Consider the following 21,859-nt stretch of genomic DNA (forward strand, 5'->3'; position numbering starts at 1 on the left):
TAGTGATAGTAAAACATGTTAATGATACAAATTCATGTTTGTTGCCTAGAAAGTATTACGAAAAGTCGTATTGCCAACGTTTACGTTGTTTTCTCTACTCTGATTAAAATTTTGCAGAGTGTATATGTATACAATCTGGGTTATAGTCGTGTTCGTTAGTACGCACTTTATGCATAGAAGCCATTTTCATGTGGACAATGCTAGAAACACGGATAAACTTTGAATATACAACACACCTATGCAGATGCATACATATGCACATGTATAAATATACACGTAGTCCTGAGTAGCACGCAATATCAGTGGTCGAGAGAGTCAAACGTGTCTCGTACGTATTCGTTTACCGTTGTTACCTTCCCTTGTTTTCCTTCTACACGTTGTTTCGAATACCATTCTTGCAGGAAAAATATCGCAAATTGTACTTTCTTATTTGCAAATATTTTTTTTTCATATATCATCTATTCGAATATTTCCTGCACGTGACGCATTGAAAAATTTTCTTTCGAAAATTATACTCATTCATTTTCATTCTCTTTGATTTTGTTCGTTCGATACAGTTTATGATGGATTAGGACGATTTCAGGCGCCTGCGGTAATGTCTTTACCGTATACATACGTGTATTAAGGTTGCCTATCGTTAGGGGCACAGTAATTTCAAAATTTATGACTTGATGAAATTGATACTTAATCGATCGATCGTTAACTTTTTTCCATTATAAAAGATCTATTAAGAAATTGATTAGAAAAAATCGATTGGAGATTATAAGAAATTTCGTTTATCTATTTGTCTCCTTTTTAAATTATATTAAATTACACGTTTGATCAATCTTTTGAAAATAAAAAGTAAATTTGTTGCTTATTTGTTTTCTTTTCTTTTTGGATTACGAATAGCCAATTTTTCGCATGAAATGTTTCAAAAGATTTATCGACTAACTCAAGAAGATATACTATAAATATTATTTTACGACGGAAGGATTTTAAATGTCTCTGGGAAAATTAGAGGCGTTCCTTCCTTGGATCTTACCGGCTGTCTTTCACCATGAAAATTGGAATTTTCTATTCTGTTAGTCGAGCTAAAGCCAGTTGGAACTACCCCATTTGGACTTTTTATCTTCTTTATTCCTTTATCCTACTGGCTCACGGTTAATGTCTCTCGTTTAGTTAGACTTTTTATTGATATTGAACGCGTCGAAGAAAAAAATTGGCTTAGATCTTTCTTTCCTTTCAAAGGTATATACACCACATATATATATATATATATCTTTGAAAGAGAATTTGAATTTTTTGATTGAAAAAAATAATTTTTCGTTCTATACGTACTATTAAAAATAATTCCATAAAAAATTGCTAGTTACTTTGGTTTCTATATTTCTTATAAACAATAGAATTATGCAATATTATCATCGAAAAGATCGATACGACCATTAATGAAAGATTTCAGAGAGTATCCGATTTGAAAACAAAATTATACGAGTTTACCTTAGCGTGCTGTATTATGCATATATGCCAGATCCTTTTCGGTCTTATCGAAATCAATAAATCGACGATAGTAGAAGTTCCTCGAATTCGGTTATACTCACTGAGGGAATATAAATTAGAAAATATTAAATGGTCTGGCGCCCGAATAATAAATCAAACAGAGTTTCGTTCGGGTAAGCTTACGTTTTGACGGTAAATTTATCAAAATTTTTCTATCATTCCATTCTTCTTTTCTTCTCTTACATTCTTCTTCTTTTTTATTTTCTCGACATACATCAATTCAAAATTTATGGCAACTCGTAAACGCGAATGTGCGTATATTCCGTTTCCGATGAAAGTTTTAATTTCTTTTTATCACGGATATATATATATATATGGCGAAGACACTATTTTGAAGTCAAATAATATCAAACTTTTCGATTCTCCATGGCAAGAGAAATCCTCGAAAAGTTAAGCCATTTGCTTTGGTGCAAAAGTTTTTAAAAATGGTGGCTACTCAACTAGATAAATATTCAAGAAAATATTCATCGCGATTTCGTTGTGTACATTAATCGCTCGTATTTTAAATAATTTCATATTCTATAATAATTAATTAAAAGCGATTATGGACGATACTATTCGCGATAAGGATTTTCATTATAAACTCAAAATTGTTTCTGACTCGTTCGAACGTCCAAACGCTAACGAAATGTCCGCAAATTTGTCACGATCATTATCCTGATTAAATAATGAATATCAAACAACCTCAATAACGTTCGAATCATTCGATGATTATAGATATTCTCGGATGACCTAGATTTCTTATTTTTATAATTACTACTATTTATCTTACTTTTCTTTTATTTTATATTATACATTTTTATATATTTTATATCTCATTTTATATTGTTTTTTATATATATATTCTATTTTATTAATATTGGAAATATCTTTCTCATTATATATTATTTACTTCATTCGAACAAATATTCTATGATATTTTTTCACATCACGACCTCCATGTCACACAGAGTACTTTTTCTAAAACTATCGGACGGACGAATAAGAAAGAAGTTTATCTTCGTACATTTACCCTCTAACTTTTTATATCCTACTCGAAAAAGTCACACGTGTGACAAGAGTAACGTGAAATATCGTTTTTGGACGTACTATACGCATACATACGTCTCGATCTAATTCCATATTGAGGTATATGTGTATACATACATACATACATACACACATATATATATATATACAAGCATATGTGTATATATATGTATATCGACTACGTTGAAGGAATATAGCCAGCCCTATGATGCTATTTTCAAGGGACACTTTATCGAGGTTACGTAGAAACACGTAACCAAGCAAAGACCCGTGTCAAGTATACCAATGTTTGAGGAAGTTGTCCGTCGTTCGATGGGCGGAGTGCAATAGCTAGTAACCTACGAAATTGCCAAACAGGTTCTTTGAAAAATTTACCCTAAAAAAGTGACCGGTTAACTGAAATTATCAAAATATTTCGAAAAGATATTATATCGTTTTATCCAGAGTATAATAACATTATTTTGTTTCACATAAGAAAATAATTCCTTTTTTATTTATTTATTTATTGATTCACCTCTGTTTTCCCTCGAGAGATAGAGATACACCACTCTTTTAGGTTTTCGACTTTACTTTTTTAAAATAGAACGAAGTTAGTTCGTGACGGACACGTTGTTTGCCGATTAAATGACATTTCGATGTTCTACAAAAGTAAATGGAAAGAAGTTTTGCAATCTGTGTCAAGAGTTGATTTTTTTACACATGTTTACGTTGTTATTATTATTAGAGACATCGTATCATTTATTTTGCTCTACCTTAGTCGAGTATATGCTGTTCCAAGATAAATGGTGTTTTTTGTTCAATGAAAAATTATCAGTAAGACAGTAATGCGTTCAAGAGATAACAGTTTAATTCTTTAATTTGATAAAAAGACATAAAGAAATTAAAAACAAAAGAAAATGTTTTAAGCAAAGTGATAAATGTTAGGACACCTTGTAGAACGACTCGATGGTATAATGTTCCATTCCATGAACTTTCAAACGAAATATCGATTACTTAAGGGACATAGTACCTTGCACGTTCGCATTTAATTTTAAAGTTACTTGTTCACTATTTTTTCTTTTTTTTTTTTAATATTCCTTTCTTTCTCTATTTACTGTCACAATCAATCTTATTCAATCGAAATCTTTCTTAAAAATCTGTAACTAGATTCGTCAGTTGTTTCTATTCGAAAGGACTATCAAATTTTCAATCGACAATGTAAATCAAAGAGAGAAGGATTGTTTGCATGCGAAATAGTAGTTACAAAGCGAAGCTTTGCGTGAAAATACGAACAGCCTTGTAACGATCTTGGTAAAAGGATCTTTCATGGAAGCCATGATAATTTAATAATAAAGTTAACGTCGACATGCGAACAGTCTTGCAGATTTGTTTTCGAAAAGTTTCTTATTACCCGCATCCTGTTTGATTCTGTACCTTCCAATGTTGCCTACGATGCAATTTAGGCGCCTGCATTAAAGACTTTTGTATATACATACGTGTACGAGAATTCGCCTATTGTAAGGGGCGTAATCATTTTCAAATTTATGATTTGATTGTTAAGTATTTTGGTGCCTGTACCTAGAATTTCCTTACGGACATATATGTATGAAGGTTGCCTATAATTAGGGAGCGTAATATATCCAAATTTTATAATTGAATGAGTAAAGATTACACTCATTCTGATCTCTATATTGATTCTTATATAATCAAAGTAAATGAAATTAAATAAATGACTAGTTCGAGAAAAATCTTAAAAAATTCTATATATATATATATATATATACAAGTAGTGCTACGTTTGAATAGGAATATTGCTTCTGAATAATACCGATATACAGAGAAATTCAATTTACGTTCGACCACAAAAGCGAATTCGATCAGATTCGGTTCGGTTGTAGAGCACGCGTATCAATTAAGTTTTGATTCGAATGGGATAGTTCGACGTTGTTTCTCAATTCTACGTACTATCTCTTTCTATCTTTTTCTATATATATATATATATATATATATATATATATATATATATATATACCTGCCATGGATTATGTTTCTCAATGCATTGATATCTGATATCGACGAATATCTGATTTCTACGATTTATACATTTCGTTTGATGCAATAAATATTAATGTATTTGTTCTAATCTTCCAATTAAATTCCTCAGATTAATCTCTTACATTCGCCATCTAAAACAAACTAAATCTATCAATTTTCTATCGAATTTATTATTACAGTTCGACGGAGATAAAAGATAAATTAAATAATTGTTATAGAAAAAAAACAAAGATCGAAAATGATGACTACAGACGAAAAATATAAGAGATTATAATTATTCTATTCTTTTTTCTATTTCTTTTTTTTTCTTTTTTTTTTCATGAACTCTATTATAAAGAGAAATAATAGTTAACCTAATAAAGTTAACCTAAAAGTAAATATATTCGATATAATGGAGGAAAAATTTTGATCGTAATAATAATAATTTTTTTAATGGAATTTATATTACGTCCTAACGAGAGAAAATGAGATAGAGAGATAGAGAGAAAGGGAAAAAGGAAGAGGAGAAAAGAATGAAAAAAAAAAAGAAAGTAGAAAAAAAGAAGGTAGAAAATTCGGTAGAACGATTTTACATTAACAAGGGAAATGAAATAATATTCAACTATCCTTTTTGTTCCGTAAACGTTAGTAGTAAGAATGGAAAAAGAGAGAAAAAAAGGGAATCGTAAAGAAGTGAGGACCGTGATAATCTTATCAACATTTTCATTTTCGTGATGACGCGAGACGGTAAAAATTGTGAAAGGAAGCAAGAAAGGATAAAGCGTTTTGTCATTCCGAGCGTTGTAGAATGTAAAGGAGGAGGAAAGTTTAGGATTTTCCAACGAGGGATATCGTTCGTATAACGAAGCGTGTTCGCAATCAACGTTGCTGCGGCACGTTATCAAAGCAAATTAGAAGATCCTAACGGAGTTTGTCTTTGTCTTTGAGAGATGCATGATTTATGATCTTCTCTCGTTGAATACTTGCAAGACCTACGTTAACGATAACGTTAACGTCCGCTATAGAAGATCTTATCAATCACAATACAAACGATAATTATCAGGACGTCCTTTCATTTTTTCTTTCTCCTTTTTTTTTCTTTTGTTTTCGTTCAAAATGAATATTTTATGAAAAATTTCGAAAGCCAAAAACCAATCGACATCTACTTACTAGTACGAATATATTGAACGTTAAGTCACTTTGAACGAAGGATTAATTTACTTGTAAATTTCATGAACACTCTCGGAAATTGCGTAGTTCGATAATTTCGGTTACGTAGCTTAATCTCTTTTAGAAGCAGAATCAACTCTGGTATTCATTTAGAGTTCTGTAAGTATGCATATATCTATATATATATACATATATGATTGTGTGCGTGTGGTTCCGAACTTCAAGTAATTTTCTACGTAATATAGAATACGAGAGAAGTTTTGTGGTACATTAAAGGGAATTATTTATCTATGTGTATATACTTTAAATTGCGAAGGAAGTATTATGTTAAAAGAGGATATTTTTCTTTTATAATTTAGATCCAATCTTTCCAGAATTTTCATTTGGTTGCTCCGTTTCTATCAATTCAATTATTAAATTTTTTTTTTTCGTTATTTACGCGATTGATCGGGTGAGAACCACTGACTTTTACAAATCAGAAAACAAATAAAAATTGAGAATTAACGATCGATCGCGAGGTGGATAAAATCGACGCTGATAGAAATTAATCGACGAAAACGTACGAGTGACCCACATTTTTATATTCGCACCGCATTGTGTCGTGATATAAATCAAAAAAAATAATTAAAGAATACATATATATAATAAAGAAAAAAAAATATATGAAATGAATTTACGAGAACGGATCCCAGCGTTTCGTTCTCGCCACTTTAAAAAGATTCGTGCATCTAGCAATTCATCTTCGTAGCACGCTTCGTGCGTGCACTTTTAAAAATACATACTAACATCGACAAAATGAAAGAAGAAAAGAGCTTGCAAGCTTGAATACAACGCTACCTGCCTATTTTTCATTTCGTACGTGTTTCTTTTTACACTCTGTGGTAGATTCTAAAAGACCCGCTTCGAGTAACTTTTAAATTATGTGTTGGACCAAAAATTGTTTGTCTTTTATGTCAAAGCTATGTACTTTTAAGTAAGATTTGTTCGAATAATCAATCTTGACTTATTAATATTTTAGACGGCGTTCGATCGACTATTTAAACGAAATATACGTGTCTAAGTAAAATTTATCGTAAATTATAATATCAAATTTAAGATCAACATAAATCGATATATTTTTACTAGGAACTTGATATTCTTGAAAATTTGTGGAAAGTATGACGTTTCATCAAAAAAAGGAAAAAAAAAAGAAAAAGAAGACACAAGGATTTTCAAATCTTTGAAATAATTATATCAACAATAATACAACAATATTGTGGTATAAAAATTATTAGAAATAAACGTAATAGATTCATCAACGTGTCTTCCACAACAATTTTATTTATTTAGCTATTTTTTTTTTTTTTTAATTTAATCTCTCTCTTAGAAAAAAAGAGGTTTATTAATTAAGAAAAATGTTTCAAGAAAATCTACCTCAAGACGCAGAATAATAGTAAAGATCATTCCTGTAGGAAAAGAAACATGGACGGACATCGATCCTAATTACATTAATTTGGAAAAGAGAGTATAAATCTCGTGAGGTTTTTCCGAGACAGAGAACTTTTTATTTATGAGACAAAGAATGAAAAAAGAAAGAATCAGTGAAGGAGTAAAAGAGCTCGAGAAAAGCTTATTGGGATTTTATGCAGGCAGCATTTTCGGCATCGTTAGAAATCTTGTCGAACGGCTTCTATGCTCGGCGATGCAAAAAAGGAACTCGAAACGGATGGTTCATGAATATTTCAGTGCTCTCTTCGCTCTTTCTGGAGAGAACGAGGTCGATATCAGCAACGAGGTCCTTCGAACTCGTCCTTCAAAAAATATCTCCAAATGGTCTAAATGCATACGTGTATATATGCATATATGTATATGTATATGTATGTATGTGTATATATATATATATATATATATATATATATATATATATATGTAGGATCGATCATTTGACATCAACTCTACGTTATGGGAAATTTTTGTATCATTGTATATGTGTGCCCCTGACGATAGGCAACCTTCACACAAGTATGCAAAGAAGGACATCATTAATACAGGCATCCGAACGTTTTGCTATGCGAATAATATATTTCGAATCTCTCTTAAAGTACATGGATCTCATCGAATTGACATTATGCAAATCATCGAGAAGATGTTTGCACTGATGGAACTATTTTGTTCGATATCCTATTACGACATCTCGTTTTTTCATCATACATTTTCCAACATTCTCAGGAAAGGAATCTCGTGTTATCCATTATCAGATAGATAGAGGTGAGAGAAGGAATATCACGAACGTCTCTTCTAACATCTATTGGAAGCATCGAGAAGCCTTATCGATCACGTTCTAGTCCTTGACAAATGATTTCGCTTGGAGAAGAAATTTCAGAGAGCAACAATTTCCTTTGTTAAAAGAGAATATGAGATAGACGACGATGAGGATGATAATCGAAGTGATTTCCTTGTTTTAACTAGACCACAAAGTATCCTTTTTAAAAAAGAAAAAAAAAAAGCATTTTCATACACTTCGCGTCAACAAAGATGAATATTTGTGATCGACTATAAAAATGAATAAAATTAAAACAAATCGTAAATTTATAACACATTTTCTCTTACGTTCTAGTTATGTTACAATTAATGCCATTATCATAAACATAAGCTAACGTAAGCTCACAATGTTGAAAGTGATTTATATTTAGATATATGCATGTATACATACGAGTACGATTTAGGTCACGTTCATAATCATCGGCTGATTTTATCTAATGATAATATTTCGTGAAGCAGAAAGGCCTAAAATATATACTTCTAAAAAAATTGGATCAAAATGAAGAACTGTCGGAAATTAAAAAAAGAAAAGAAAAAGAAAGAAAGAAAAAAAAAAGAAAAAAAAGAAGAAAGAAACAAACAAAAGAAAATATGTTCCCAGGAGAAATGATCTCCTTCGAACAGAATTATTGAATAGTGACATAAATTTTAATGAGCTTCCATTAGCTAATTTACAAGGGAAAACCTCATTGCTCGTTATTGGTCTCTCTCGATGGGATCGATCCTCGTGTGTACGTACATATATATATATATATATATATATATATATATATATATATATATATATATATATATATATATATACACACACACACATACACACACATATATGTATGGGTATGTGTGGTGAGTACTTCCGATCACGTTCGAAATGGACGAAAAGGTCGATAGTGAGATTTGCTGCTTCGTTCGTGAATGAAATATCGTGTCTACCGTCCAATAAGAAAAAGAAATAGAGTTAAAAAGAACGAGAATAGTAAAAAAAGAAAAAAGTAAGGTCGAATGTATTAACGTCGATTTAAGAGCAAAAGCACTTAGAAAATGAAGGGCGTTGCAGTGGGCAAAAAGTCGAGATGCTTGGTTTATCCATTTCGAAGCACGCTAAGGATGATGATAACCAAGGGAAACAAGACGACGAGCTTTAAAACTATCGAGTCTGATAAATAGAACATGTACAGTCTGTCAAAAAAGTATTAATATATATATATTCCTTTTTTTTTAAATATAACTCATATAACGAAACGTGAAAATAATTTTAATGTAAATAACAATAATAAGTTTAATCAAAACTCGCTTCGCATTTTTTTTTTTTTTTGCTAAGACAGTAGAAAAGAAAAGAAGTACATTTTATTTTCCTTTCAATTATTAACAAATTACTTTAACAGTTACAAATTTAAAATTCCTCGTTACGTTCGTACATTGAGAAATGATTAAGTTTTTTCAAAAATATTTTTTTGATATCACTGTACGCATACGTATGACTCCAGAGACTTTCTTTTTCTTGATATTCCCTATCTGACGAGCAACACGCTTCGATTCACACGAGGCTGATACTTTCCGAGCTTTTTCAAACGCATTTTCCCGAGATACATATATGCATGTATGTACGTACCCATTATTATATTTGTTGGCTCGAGCATCGAAGGTATTTCCATGGTAACAGCTTTTCATTTTCTTTTCATCTTCTCTTTCTAACCCATTGAAATTATCATTGAAATCGTAATTACGTTAATAAAAAGAAAAAAAAATATACGATCGTACGCGTTAATTTATTCAACTCGATACGATTCACATTCCTCTTCTCTTCAATTATTCAAATGAAAATTGGATCAATGACTCACAATTCTTTATAGTGGCTCGTTTTCGCAGCATCCTAGATACGATCCATTTCGTAGATACGTTCCTTTTAAGAATGCCCCTTATATATAGAGTGTCCTATAAATCTCAATCTATTGGAATTGAATTGATTTATATATGTGTATATATATATATATATATATATATATATATATATATATATATATTATTTTTTTCTTTTCCCTCGATTTTTATTTGTATTATATATAATAGTAAAACAGTATCAAAATTTGAATATTTCTAATTTACAAAAATTCTATATTAAAAAAAAATTAGTAATCATTTGTGATACGTTTATACGAACACTTGGAACAAATTTTGAAATCGAATGTGAACTTTTTTCCGACGGTTTGAAAATTATAGAACACCCTGTATGTGAAAATGAATGATTCACAATAAACGAAGAATAACTGCTCTAACTCCGTGAGGATATATATCGTTCTATGATTGCATAGAAAAAGACTTTTATCGACCGATCGAAAGAGACAGACGGAGAGCGAGTTCGTATACGAGATTCCCCTGCAATTTCTATTTTCTCAGTGCCGAGGGCGTGGAATATATTGAGCGTCTTCGTTGAATTAACGAGGCGATAAAGATCTTGTTCATTATAAATCAAACTTCGTGATAACGTCAGTATATAATATACCTATATTTATTATACTGTGCATATAGAAAGGATATTAAGAAAATTAATAATTATAAATTGTAATAATAACAAATAATAATAATAATAATAATAATAATAATAATAATAATAGTAATAGTAATAACAGTAGTAACAATAACAATAATAATTAATAATAATAATAATGAAAATATAAAAAATAATTCATCAAATATAATAAAGTAATTTGATAAACAGAAACAACTTAATTTGAGATATTGTAATATATAAACTTTTAATAGTTAAAAAATTTATATTTATATACATATACCAATTAAATTGGATATATTAAAAATATATAGAATCTAATTTTTTAACTTTTTATATAACTTAATTTAAAATATTAAGTGCGATAAATTTTGAAATTCTCGTACTCCTGACGATAGGCAACCTTTGTACACGCGTGTATGTCGTATCATATATACCTGTAATATCTGCTTGATATTTCAACTTAAAATATTAAATAACAATAATAATAATAATAATAATAATAATAATAATAATAATAATAATAATAATAATAATAACAAACGTGCCGTTAAAAAATGTGCTGTGGAACAGATAAATAAATTAATAAAATTATTAATAAAAAAATGTATCCTATATAATACTACTTACCTTTTTTTCTATTTTGGAAGCAGCATTTTCAACGATTTCTCCCGCCGACTTGACGAGAGCTGAAGCGGCTTGTTCCTTTCTCGACATGTGGCCACGGAAAGATGCTTGTATCTTTGTTGCTGCGTCGCAGAGTTCTAATAAATATTAAAAAAAAACAAAAATTGAAAAACCAGAAAAAAGAGAGTAAACAAAAATGAAGTTCAACAAAAATTTATTCGTTTATACTACATTTCTGTTTTATATATTAAATGTGTCAACATTTCTTTTTATTTTATTATAATGATTCATCGATACGTATAGATTTAATTTCTAAATAAATAAATAATTAAAAAGATCTAAAAGAAATTGCGGTTAGCTATCTTTTAATGGTGGAATTGGCTCGAGTTTAGAAATAGGAATCGAGCGTCCTTTCTTAGTTCGATTCTCGTGATTCGAATCTTCAATAGCTATACCTCTACGTGTCGACGATGCGCTGAATTCTCTCCTTCGATTCCGAATGTGTTGAGGAAAAGCACGCTTTGAGAATTCTTGATCGTATGATTTAGAATCGTGATATTAAAGCGACCCTTTGGGTTTATCGATATACGTTTTTAAAAGTCGTAGAAAGAATTTCTTGATAATAAATAAGCAATCCTTGACCTCACGTTCTTCAATTTTATTTTAAATACATTTTTTTTTTTTTTAAGAAATGTTTTATTAATTAAAAATGTTTTATCATATGATCGCATAATCATGCCGTATCAAAATAAACTATGTGAAATAATATACAAGATCGGTCACAGATGTTCTTAAGTGTGACCAAAAGTTTGTAAGTGATTTTAAAAATCAATTACTCTTTTTCGAGGTATTTCAGGTTAATTTGTTTTCCTTTTTTTCGGATTGCTAAACTACAAGGGTTAGCTAAAGTTTACGAAAAAGAATAATTGATTTTTAAAACCACTTACAAACTTTTTACTCGCTCTGTATATACGTATATACATACATACATATACATATATACATAGACACACTTTTTTTATCTTCTAGAGAAAAAATACTAAAACATGGAAAAGTTCTTATGCGGTAAACAAAGAGAGAGAGAAAAAAAAGGAAAAAGAAAACGAGTTAACAGTTTAAATAGTTAATACAATTGGAAAAATAATATTAAAATCAATTGAAGATTTATTGATATTTTTATTAAAATATTTACCTTTATCGTCGGCACGGAATTCCTGTTGCAATTCTTCCTTGGTCGGCTCGGATTCTGATTTGTTGGTCCCCGTTTGTTGTTTCGAGGTATCAGTCTCTTTCATACTCTTTCTCGCGTGATGTCCGCGAAATGCTGCTTGTATCCTTGTTGCAGCTTCAACCTTATGTTGATCCGAAACGTCTTCTTCTTTCTCTTCTACTTTTTCACTATCCTCCTCCTTTTTATCTTCGGACTTATCTCCCTTCGAAGTTTCCTCCGCTTTTGTTTCTTTCGAACTGTTTTCAGTGTCGTTTACTTTTGGAATATCTAGTAAAATAAATATTATATCAGTTAAAATAAATATTATATTAGACTTCTTCTTTCTATCTCTATCTCTATCTCTCTCGTATATATATATATATATATATATATATATATATGTATTATATAAAAAAAAATTATATAAGATTCTATTTTTCATAATGATCCAACATACTATTTATCTTTAATTATATTAACTTTGAACTTCATTACCAACAATATTGTAACATCTAAATTAATAAAACACAAGTTCAATAAGATTCTTATGTAAGAAGTAATAATAGGGAAACAACAATTCCTTATCATTATTGTTATCATCATTTGATATTTGATAGTTGTTTCGTTAATTTCTTAGATAATTATTAGACAAACTTAAATAAGTAATTAATCATAGACATGGCTGATACACAAACACATATAACTTTAGATTGTATCAATTTATAATTATTTTATTAAAAGAAAAAAAAAATAGAAAAAAGAGAAAAAAGTAGAAAGTACAATTAAATTTTTTTAATATACACAGGCAATTATATTTCTTGCTGAAACTAGAGTGAAGTTTTCATTAAGGGAACATGTTAAACATTTTGTCATAAACGCGAACTTCATCAACAGGGAAATCTGTACGCAGTGGTCGTTAATTACTCGTCTTAACGAGCTATGAAAGAAAAAAGAAAAATCGAGCCTGACACAAATTGCTTCTCGTTTCGTACTTTCCAATTCTCGAGTATCTTCTGTCATTTTTCTTTTTTCTTTCTTTCTTTCTCAATGCTTCACAATACGAATGCTCGTAAAATATCGTCGCCAAAATACGTACAATTCGAGAGAGATAGAAACAGAGATAGATAGAGATAGAGAGAGAGAGAGAGAGAGAGAGAGAGAGAGAAAGAGAGAGAACGAGATGAAAGGAGTAATTACGAGCGTATGCTTATACACCTACATATGCATCGACGCACACCAAAGTATATTTTAAGAGATATACACACGTGTGTCACTTACAGTGCGACAGTAATAATTCACACGAGACTTTTTCTTTGTATCGTTTTCCTCCTTTCATTATCCTCCTTTCCTCCTTTCCTCCTTTCCTCCTTTCCTCCTTCCTTTCTCTCTTTATCCTCTTTTTCTCGATCTTTTTGCAGAATCCAAAGTCTAGTTTCTCTCGTTTTTCTTCCTCCGTGAGAAACTTAAACCTCCGAGCTATTATCGATCGTGATATCGAGTGACTTTATCATTTCTCTCTTTTTCTCTTCTTTTTTCTTTTTTCTTTTTTAACTTAGAAGCATTTATTCACGAGAGCAAGAAAAAGAGAGAGAGAGAGAGAGAGAGAGAGGTATTTTTAGACCGTATGGACGAGCTTTTAGTTCACTCGACACGATTCAACATTTTGCGTTAATAATTACGACTATATTTGCCGTTGAACGACACACGACTGAAGCGAAAAACGAGATAAAATTATGTCGGAGGTGTGGTGATGGAGTGTAAAGAAGAAAAAGAGTGAAAGAGCGACGGGTCATAGGAAGTGAAAGAAAGATAGAGAGATAGGGGAAAGAGCGAGAGAAAGAGAAAGAAAAAGAGAGAGAGAGAGAGAGAGAAAGATGCCTGTTACTTTGTTTTTTCAACTCATTTGCGCCTACGAGTTCAAATATTTTTTTCTCTTAGAAAGCGAGAGGCAATATAGAATTTTTCCCATCTCTTTCCTCTTTTCTCTTTCGTTTTTCCTTCTTTCTTTCTTTTTTGTGTCAAGTGACTCGCCACCCCAATCTTTTGATTGCTTTCACGAGACGTGAAACTATGGCAGTCGGGAACGAGAACTCGACCGACTGAACTTGCACTGAACTGCTCGAAGATGAAAATGTTGAAAATAAGTAGAGTTCATCTTTTAGTAACGTTCGACAACTGAATATAATTTTTTTTTTTTCTTTTACCATCGGCTCTTGCTAGATTAGAAAAGCAATACGTGCCTCAAGTAAAAGTATATAATTATATTTGCGTTATACGTACGAAAAAATTAACAATTACAAATGATATGAAATAAGAGTTCACGATTATCGCTCGTAATAAGTGTTGCCTGTCGTCAGGGGCAATTCTTTCTAAAAAAATTAGTTCGACGATTTAACCGCTAGATGGCGATGTACAGGATCGATCATTTACTATGGATCATGATCGATCGACGACTAGGCTTCACAACTAACATTCGTGTTTGGAGTGTTGCCTATTGCTAGGGGCACTTTTTCTATATTAGTTCGATTATTTTGTCGTTAGATAGCGATTTATGCGATCGATCATTGATTATCGATTATAATCGATCGATCGACTACGATTCAAACTTTACATATAGATTTTCCAATAACAATATTTACATAATAAATCTATAAAATTAAATGAATGAAATTTTTATTTTTGACTAATGCTTCTTTTTCTTTTTCTTTTTTTTAAAAAGATCCTTATCCTTTTTCAAATTTTATATATATATATATATAAATATATATAAAGAAGAAGTGATATCTATACAATTAAAATCATCTTTCGCTTTAACGAGGTTCACCTTCACCTTCTTCGCATTTAACTCATGGATTTTATAGGGTCGAGTCACGTCAGGATAGGGTGTGAACATAAACACACACACATAAATATGTATACAAACACACACACACATATATATAACATAAACACGAAGTTATAGTCAAGGATAAAATTGTTTTGACGTTAGAAGATTATCGTATTGGAGGTTGCTTGCTTGTTAAAACGTAAAACTTGCTCCGATTATCATTCAGCCGGAATCCGTTTACTATTATATCTAAAATTTGTTTTGTTTTTATTTATTTATTATAACTTTTATCTCTCTTTATTTCAAGAGGCATTAAAGTAACCGAATAAACAACGGTCACCACGGAAAAGCTCGGAAAAGTTCGTAGGATGAATTTTCAAGTTTTTAATATTCGCCAGAGCGAATACGAACACTTGGCATAGTTATAAGTTTCGAAAGCCTCCAGGAAAATGAAGAAACTTGTTTGTTTTATAGTTTCTCCTTGTCTATCGAGACGGAGACGCAACTTTCACGTTGGGATATATTTTCGAAAAAATTAATACTACACGGACAGGTAACGTTCTTAAATAAACGATGTAGAGTATCTCTCGCATGTTCAGAAAAATATTACATAGGTTGCTATAGCCAAAGGACCAGAAAAGTTTCCTTGGAAAATTGCAATTTTAAAAATCACTAGTGGGTAATGTTTATATTACAAGTACCTAGTATCATCTATGTATTTTATATATCCGAGATTCCATTTGAATAAATCAATGTCCAATTCGAAAAGTAACAAAAAGTTATATCGCGTGAATATATTTTTTCTTGAAATAATATAAAGATCATCGATGATTTTTTTAAATAACATGATATATTTTTATTAATTTTATATTATATTCGACGCAATAACATGTCCAGTGAGATACTACAACATAAACTTTGAGCGAACTCAATAGTAGATAATAACAAAAAATTTATGTACATATTTGTATATCGAGATAAAGAGAGAGAGAGAGAGAGAGAGAGAGAGAAAGAAAGAGAGAGAGAAATATTTTCTAGAAAATATTCGCATATGCATGTATGTGTATATGATCGTAAAATATTTCTCATAAATTTTAATTTTATTTCAAAAAGGAAACTGAATAAAATTAAACACACAGAAACACAGACACATAGAATGAAAATATTCATTAAATAATATTAATGATCTCAAAGTGATTTCTCGATGTTGGTATATTGAACGAAAGCTTTTTGAATTTTCAGGGAGGTTCCAGAAATTTCAAATACAAATACGTATAAAAAGATCGGCACGCAGGTATATAGCAACTTTCCTTTGCAATTTGCCCTCTTTGGAATTTCTCTTTGGCATAGTTCTCGCGATATACCAAGGAAACTTCTTCTTCGTGGATCAATCAAGAATCTCCTATTAGAGCTTGGAATTTAGCTGCGAAAGCTCTCACCAGTTATCTTCTCTCGTGTTATTACGTAACGTCGAAACAGCCCCATTTTTTGACGTGTTGAGTGCGCTCGCGCGCTCACATCTTTCTTCCAACAGAAAGCCTTGACCTTTCGAATTATCTCCAGTTTCATTCTAGTCAAATTAGTCACGACGTACAAACTTCAGTCATTTTGACGATAATCGATTAGAACGATTATTCGATTGTCCTTCTATTTTTTTTCTTTCTCCTTTATTTTCCTTTTCTTTTTCAACTCCATGTCCCTTCCATTATTTAATAACCCACGCTAACGTCTATCTAATATAATATGACAAGCTATGTAAAACATAATTGAAAATATTAAAAAAATATAATATCTTCTATCTTTATGTTTCTTCTTTTTTTTTTTTAATTTGCCGTCCCTCAATCGAGATTCGGTTCAATTAACGAAGCAGACAATTTTGGAAAACGAAACATTTCGAGTCATGTCCAATTGCAGGAAACCTTCTCCACTGGGGAAACAGTCGACAATACTTGATATTTCGATTGGTTGCGACGTTTGTTTCGTCGGAATGACGTCGATTGAATTTCCTCCATCCTCCTAGATTTTTACCTATCTCGCTTTCCTCCCTACAACTCCCTTTTCCACCCTCTCTCCCTTTATCTCTTCCGATCTCTTCCAATTTTACTGAAAAATTTAATAAAAACCTATGATGCCACGTTAAAGACGAAAGCCATTAATCGACCCAAACTTCCATTCTCTTTTTCTATCATACATAAATACTGTGCAAGTACTACCAGAAACCGAAAGAAATGGAACAAAAAAAGAAATAAAAAATTAATGAAAAAGGAAAAAAAAAGATAGAAAAGGAAGAAAATCTCCAAGCGACTGTGCTCGAGTGTCTCTGACATAAGCGAATTTTTTTGGAAGGTGAAAAAAGAGAGAGAGAGAGAGGAGAGAGAAGAAAAAATAGAAAAAAAAGTCAGCTCTTGATCCAGATTTCCTCGTCATACCTTTTTCTTCTACTTCGTGTCAAACGTGTTACAAAATCGCAATTTTTTTGGAATATTTCTTAATAGCAATCCTTCGCAAATCGTTATTATATTCCTTCGTTAACTTTACCGATCTCGTTTTTTACGAAAATAAATTTTCTTCAATTGTTGTTGTCCAAAACAATAACTTTGTTCCTTTCGAATGTGAAATCATGTCGAGTAAATAAAAAGAATATACATATGAATATTCATAAAGAAAAGGGGAAAGAACGCGGTAGGAAGAACATTTTTTTTTCTTCTCTAGATTTTTGGGAACGCGTGAAAATTTTGTAGACGACGACGAACACAACAACACGCGATGGGAAGATCGGCCGTTGCGTGAAATCCGGCGGACTTCACTTCGATAGCTATGAATTTTAATGAAATGTTTTCGCTCCGATGACACTTTCAACCTCAGTGATCCGGAATTTAAGCGGGAAGTAAAAATACACGTTTCACGTAGGAGGACCTTGTAGTAGAACTTAACATAGTTTATCGAAAAGATGTATTACAATTCCGAACAATTCCTTTTTCTATATTCTTTCAACTTCTTCTTTTAACATTTCTATCCTTTCTTTCAAACGAATTTATAAAAACCAAGTTTTTTCTTTAGGGTATATCAAAAAGTTTAACAAGTTTGACAAGAAAAATTTGATAAAAAAATATATATATACAGTAGACATGTTTTTACGTAATCTTAGTTTTTATATTAGATATCTATTATCTAAAGTCGTTTCACATTGCTATTAATAAACACTAAAGGGGTTCGCTTACGTAAGTACCTACATATATATATATATACACATACATACGTACGTATGTAAGTTGATACGTGGAATGCATATGCAGTTGGTATAAAAAAAGATCTTAAAGAGGATAATACACCGTATCAACATAAAATATTTGAGGAAGGAGTTTCGAACGAGCTAGATAAAACGTAAATAGTTAAAAAGGGATCTTAGTAGCTCTCTAACGGTAAAAGACTTAGTGGTCTGTTGTTGAATACATTTTCTTTTCTTTTCTTTTCTTTTCTTTTCTTTTTCTTTTTTGCATATCTTTTCAAAGAGAAAATACTTTAAATGAAAATTTTACTTTACGCGATCTTTAACGTTTTCCTGCTCGTTCTTCTAACTCAAAATGAAGTTCTTCTTTTTGCGAACTACCCAAGCATATACGTATCACGGGACAAGTTTTAAAAGGAAAATAAATTATGAGAAACTAGGAAAAGAAATATTTTTGCTCGTTCCAACTAACGATAATAACGAAGAAAATTACTTATGCCGATTAAATCTATCTCGGATAAATTTAAAACGATATTAAAGATATCAACCTATCGAAAATTTTTATTGGGTCAAATTGTCTCCGACTATTTCTTTTTTTATGTTTCTAAAAAAAAAAAAATTTATTACCCGAACATATTAGCCCGCAACAGTATCGTTTTGGGATGCACCACGATAACTCGTCACGGACGAATAAATCGAAACTGTTAGAGAGTAAATCGGTTAAATTTACTAGACTTCGGTGTAAATTCATTATCGACGCTTGACCAACTTTCGTTAAACACCTGCCAGAGATTCTGATATTTATTGAAAATAAAGTATCTGTCATCTTTTCCTTTTTCTCTTTTCTTTTTTAGAAGAAAGATGTCTCATGAAATATCTACGAAAGAAATGCAACGTTGCGTGTAAATGGATCCTTTTAAAATTCGATTATTTTTATCGAAGATAATGTTTTTACAGAATTTAGGAAGGTTCTCTACTCTTCGATAGCTTTTATATCGCTATACCAAAGCGGATTACATTGGTTCTCTCTCTCTCTCTCTCTCTCTCTCTCTCTCTCTCTCTCTCTCTCTCTCTCTCTCTCTCTCTCTCTCTCTTCTCCATTCCCTCGTGTATTCTACTCGAAACTATCCATCCTGTGGTCACCAAGTGTGGATTCGTCTTCTACTAGTGGTTCACTACACATCTCGAGTTATATCCCACGAACAAGACATGGAGACTCTCAAAATCTTTCGAGAACAAAGGACTTGCTCGACAATCTCTCTTTAATGTAAGAGAGAGAGAGAGACAGAGAGAAAGACAGAGAGAGAGAGAGAGAGAAAGAGAATCTATACTGCAATATCGAGAATATTTCGAACGCTCGATATTTTAATCCTTCTATTATTTCAATATTAATTAATGAACGAAGAGAAAAGAATTGAAAAAAGAGAGAAAGAGAAAAAAAACAGAAATGAAATCTCTGATTGGGTCATTCGTTCATTTTTAGAAGAGACTCGATAAAGATTTAGATTATTTTTAACCGTAAAAAAATAATCCCATTTTTCTTCAACTATATTTTTAATTCTCGAGAAGTGATCTTTCGTATTATTATTATTATTATTATTATTATTGTTATTATTACTATTACTATATTAAAAATTTTTTTCTAAACTTTTCGAAGATCGTTATCGATACTTTATCTACTAAACTTCATTATATCCCCGAGCAATCTCTTTCTTTCTCTTTTTTTTTTCTTTTGTCGTTGAATCTGCACTATAATACAGAAAAAAAAAAAATAGAAAAGAAGGTTTATAAATCGATCTCTCGATAATGCAATCGCGTGCGTTAATCTTTTAAAGGTGCATTAATAAATGAACTTTTATTCTTTTATGCAATATCGAGCTTACGTAAGATAACTCTTATCGATATTACTATACACGCACGTATACACACACACACACACACACACACAAATACACACGCACGCAAATATATGACCAAAGGTTAAAAAACATGTATGAATATGCAGAGGACGAAAGGAAAAAAAAGAAACAGAGAGAAAGAGAAAGAGAAGAGGTGAAATTTCTGTTGTTCTTTTTTCTAGCGTCCGCTTGGCTTGCATAGGAAAAAATAAAAAGTACAGAAAATAGAAAATAGAAAAAAGAAATGAAAAATTCTCAAAACGATATTACTCTAAAAGCACCGCGAAAGCTCTGCGGTACTTTGACGAAGAGCTCATGCGAGTAAAGTGCACGCAAAAATTGAAGCTTTTTTTTCTATTATAAAAAAAAGAAAAAAGAAAGAAAGAAAAAGAAATTTCGATAGATTGCGACATACGTCAATCAAAGAACAGAATGATTGATTCCATTTTAGAGTGTAAAAGTTAAAAATGACTCCCTCGTGTACGATTTGAATCAAGATTAGAAATGATTTCTTTTTCTTTCTCTCTTCTCTCTCTTTTCTCTCTCTCTCTCTGCCTCTCTCTCTTATTTGTTTGATCTTTCTAACGATAAGCGGTGAAAAAGAATGATTGATAAGAGACGAGAGAACAAGAGTCAGTTCATATATAATAGATATGTTTCGTTATTCTACTGATCATTTTTCAATGATAAGAATCTTATGATTATTCAGTTGTCTGTGATTAGATGAATAATGTGATATAGATTTCGAGAATTCAAGATAAAAAATTTGTAAAAGATAATGCACAATATGACAAATAAAAATAAAGATTGTTAATAATCTACTTATTATTTTATCAATGACATCCTTTTTCTTTTGACATTATTATTATTACTCGTGATTCGTTTAATCGACACGACGTCATATTCCTGCATTCGTAATAAAAAATTTCGAAAACATCGTACAAACACAATATGACAAATAAAATGATCCTTGACATTGTCATTATCTACGATTCGTTTAATCAATAATAACACATTTTCTAGACAATGTATTATACAATGACAAACATATTTTTCCTTGCTTCGGATGAATTTTTATCGTGCTTTTTTTAATCTCCTTTGTAAATCATATTGCAATTTCAGTTGACACGTTTATTCATTCGCAAGAACTAATATAAGCTCTTCGAGTTATATGAAAAGAAGTCTACCGTATTTTCCTTATAGAGATTAGTTATTATACTTACTATTATAGTAAGATTTTTTTCTAGAAAGTTTATCCAAAGGTCGACAGGCATCGAGCATGACCGAAGCTCAATTGCTTTCGTTATTCGAAGAGGCGTAAGCTCTCCTTCTCTTTACTTTTTTTTATGTTATTTAAATAATTTTCTCAAGGGAGAAAACTTTTTCAATCGTCTATTGGAAATGAAAGTTTAACGAACTAACTTTGCTATGATTAATAGATGGACAATTAATTAAAAATATATTTGTTCGCACACACAAATAAATACGTCCGATTGGAACTCAAAAT

At 30.8% G+C, this 21,859-nt stretch overlaps 1 protein-coding gene across 2 annotated transcripts in view; it reads right to left on the bottom strand.

Annotated features, from left to right (window-relative positions):
- LOC127068904 (neuromodulin) overlaps positions 1–21,859 on the bottom strand; it is a 53,168-nt gene that overhangs the window by 11,857 nt on the left and 19,452 nt on the right. Inside the window, exons 1-3 of one of the 2 annotated variants that reach the window (XM_051005290.1) lie at positions 13,677–13,749; positions 12,381–12,686; positions 11,192–11,325 (exon numbers count right to left, since the gene is read on the bottom strand). In XM_051005290.1, coding sequence (XP_050861247.1) covers positions 11,192–11,325; positions 12,381–12,686; positions 13,677–13,734 — 498 coding nt within the window. In that variant the 5' untranslated portion in view covers positions 13,735–13,749. Of the gene's footprint in view, positions 1–11,191; positions 11,326–12,380; positions 12,687–13,676; positions 13,750–21,859 lie in introns of those variants that run through there. The other variant, XM_051005288.1, reaches the window with a different exon arrangement.

This window comes from Vespula vulgaris, chromosome 14 (assembly GCF_905475345.1).
Source record: "Vespula vulgaris chromosome 14, iyVesVulg1.1, whole genome shotgun sequence".
Classification (NCBI taxonomy): Eukaryota; Metazoa; Arthropoda; class Insecta; order Hymenoptera; family Vespidae; genus Vespula; species Vespula vulgaris.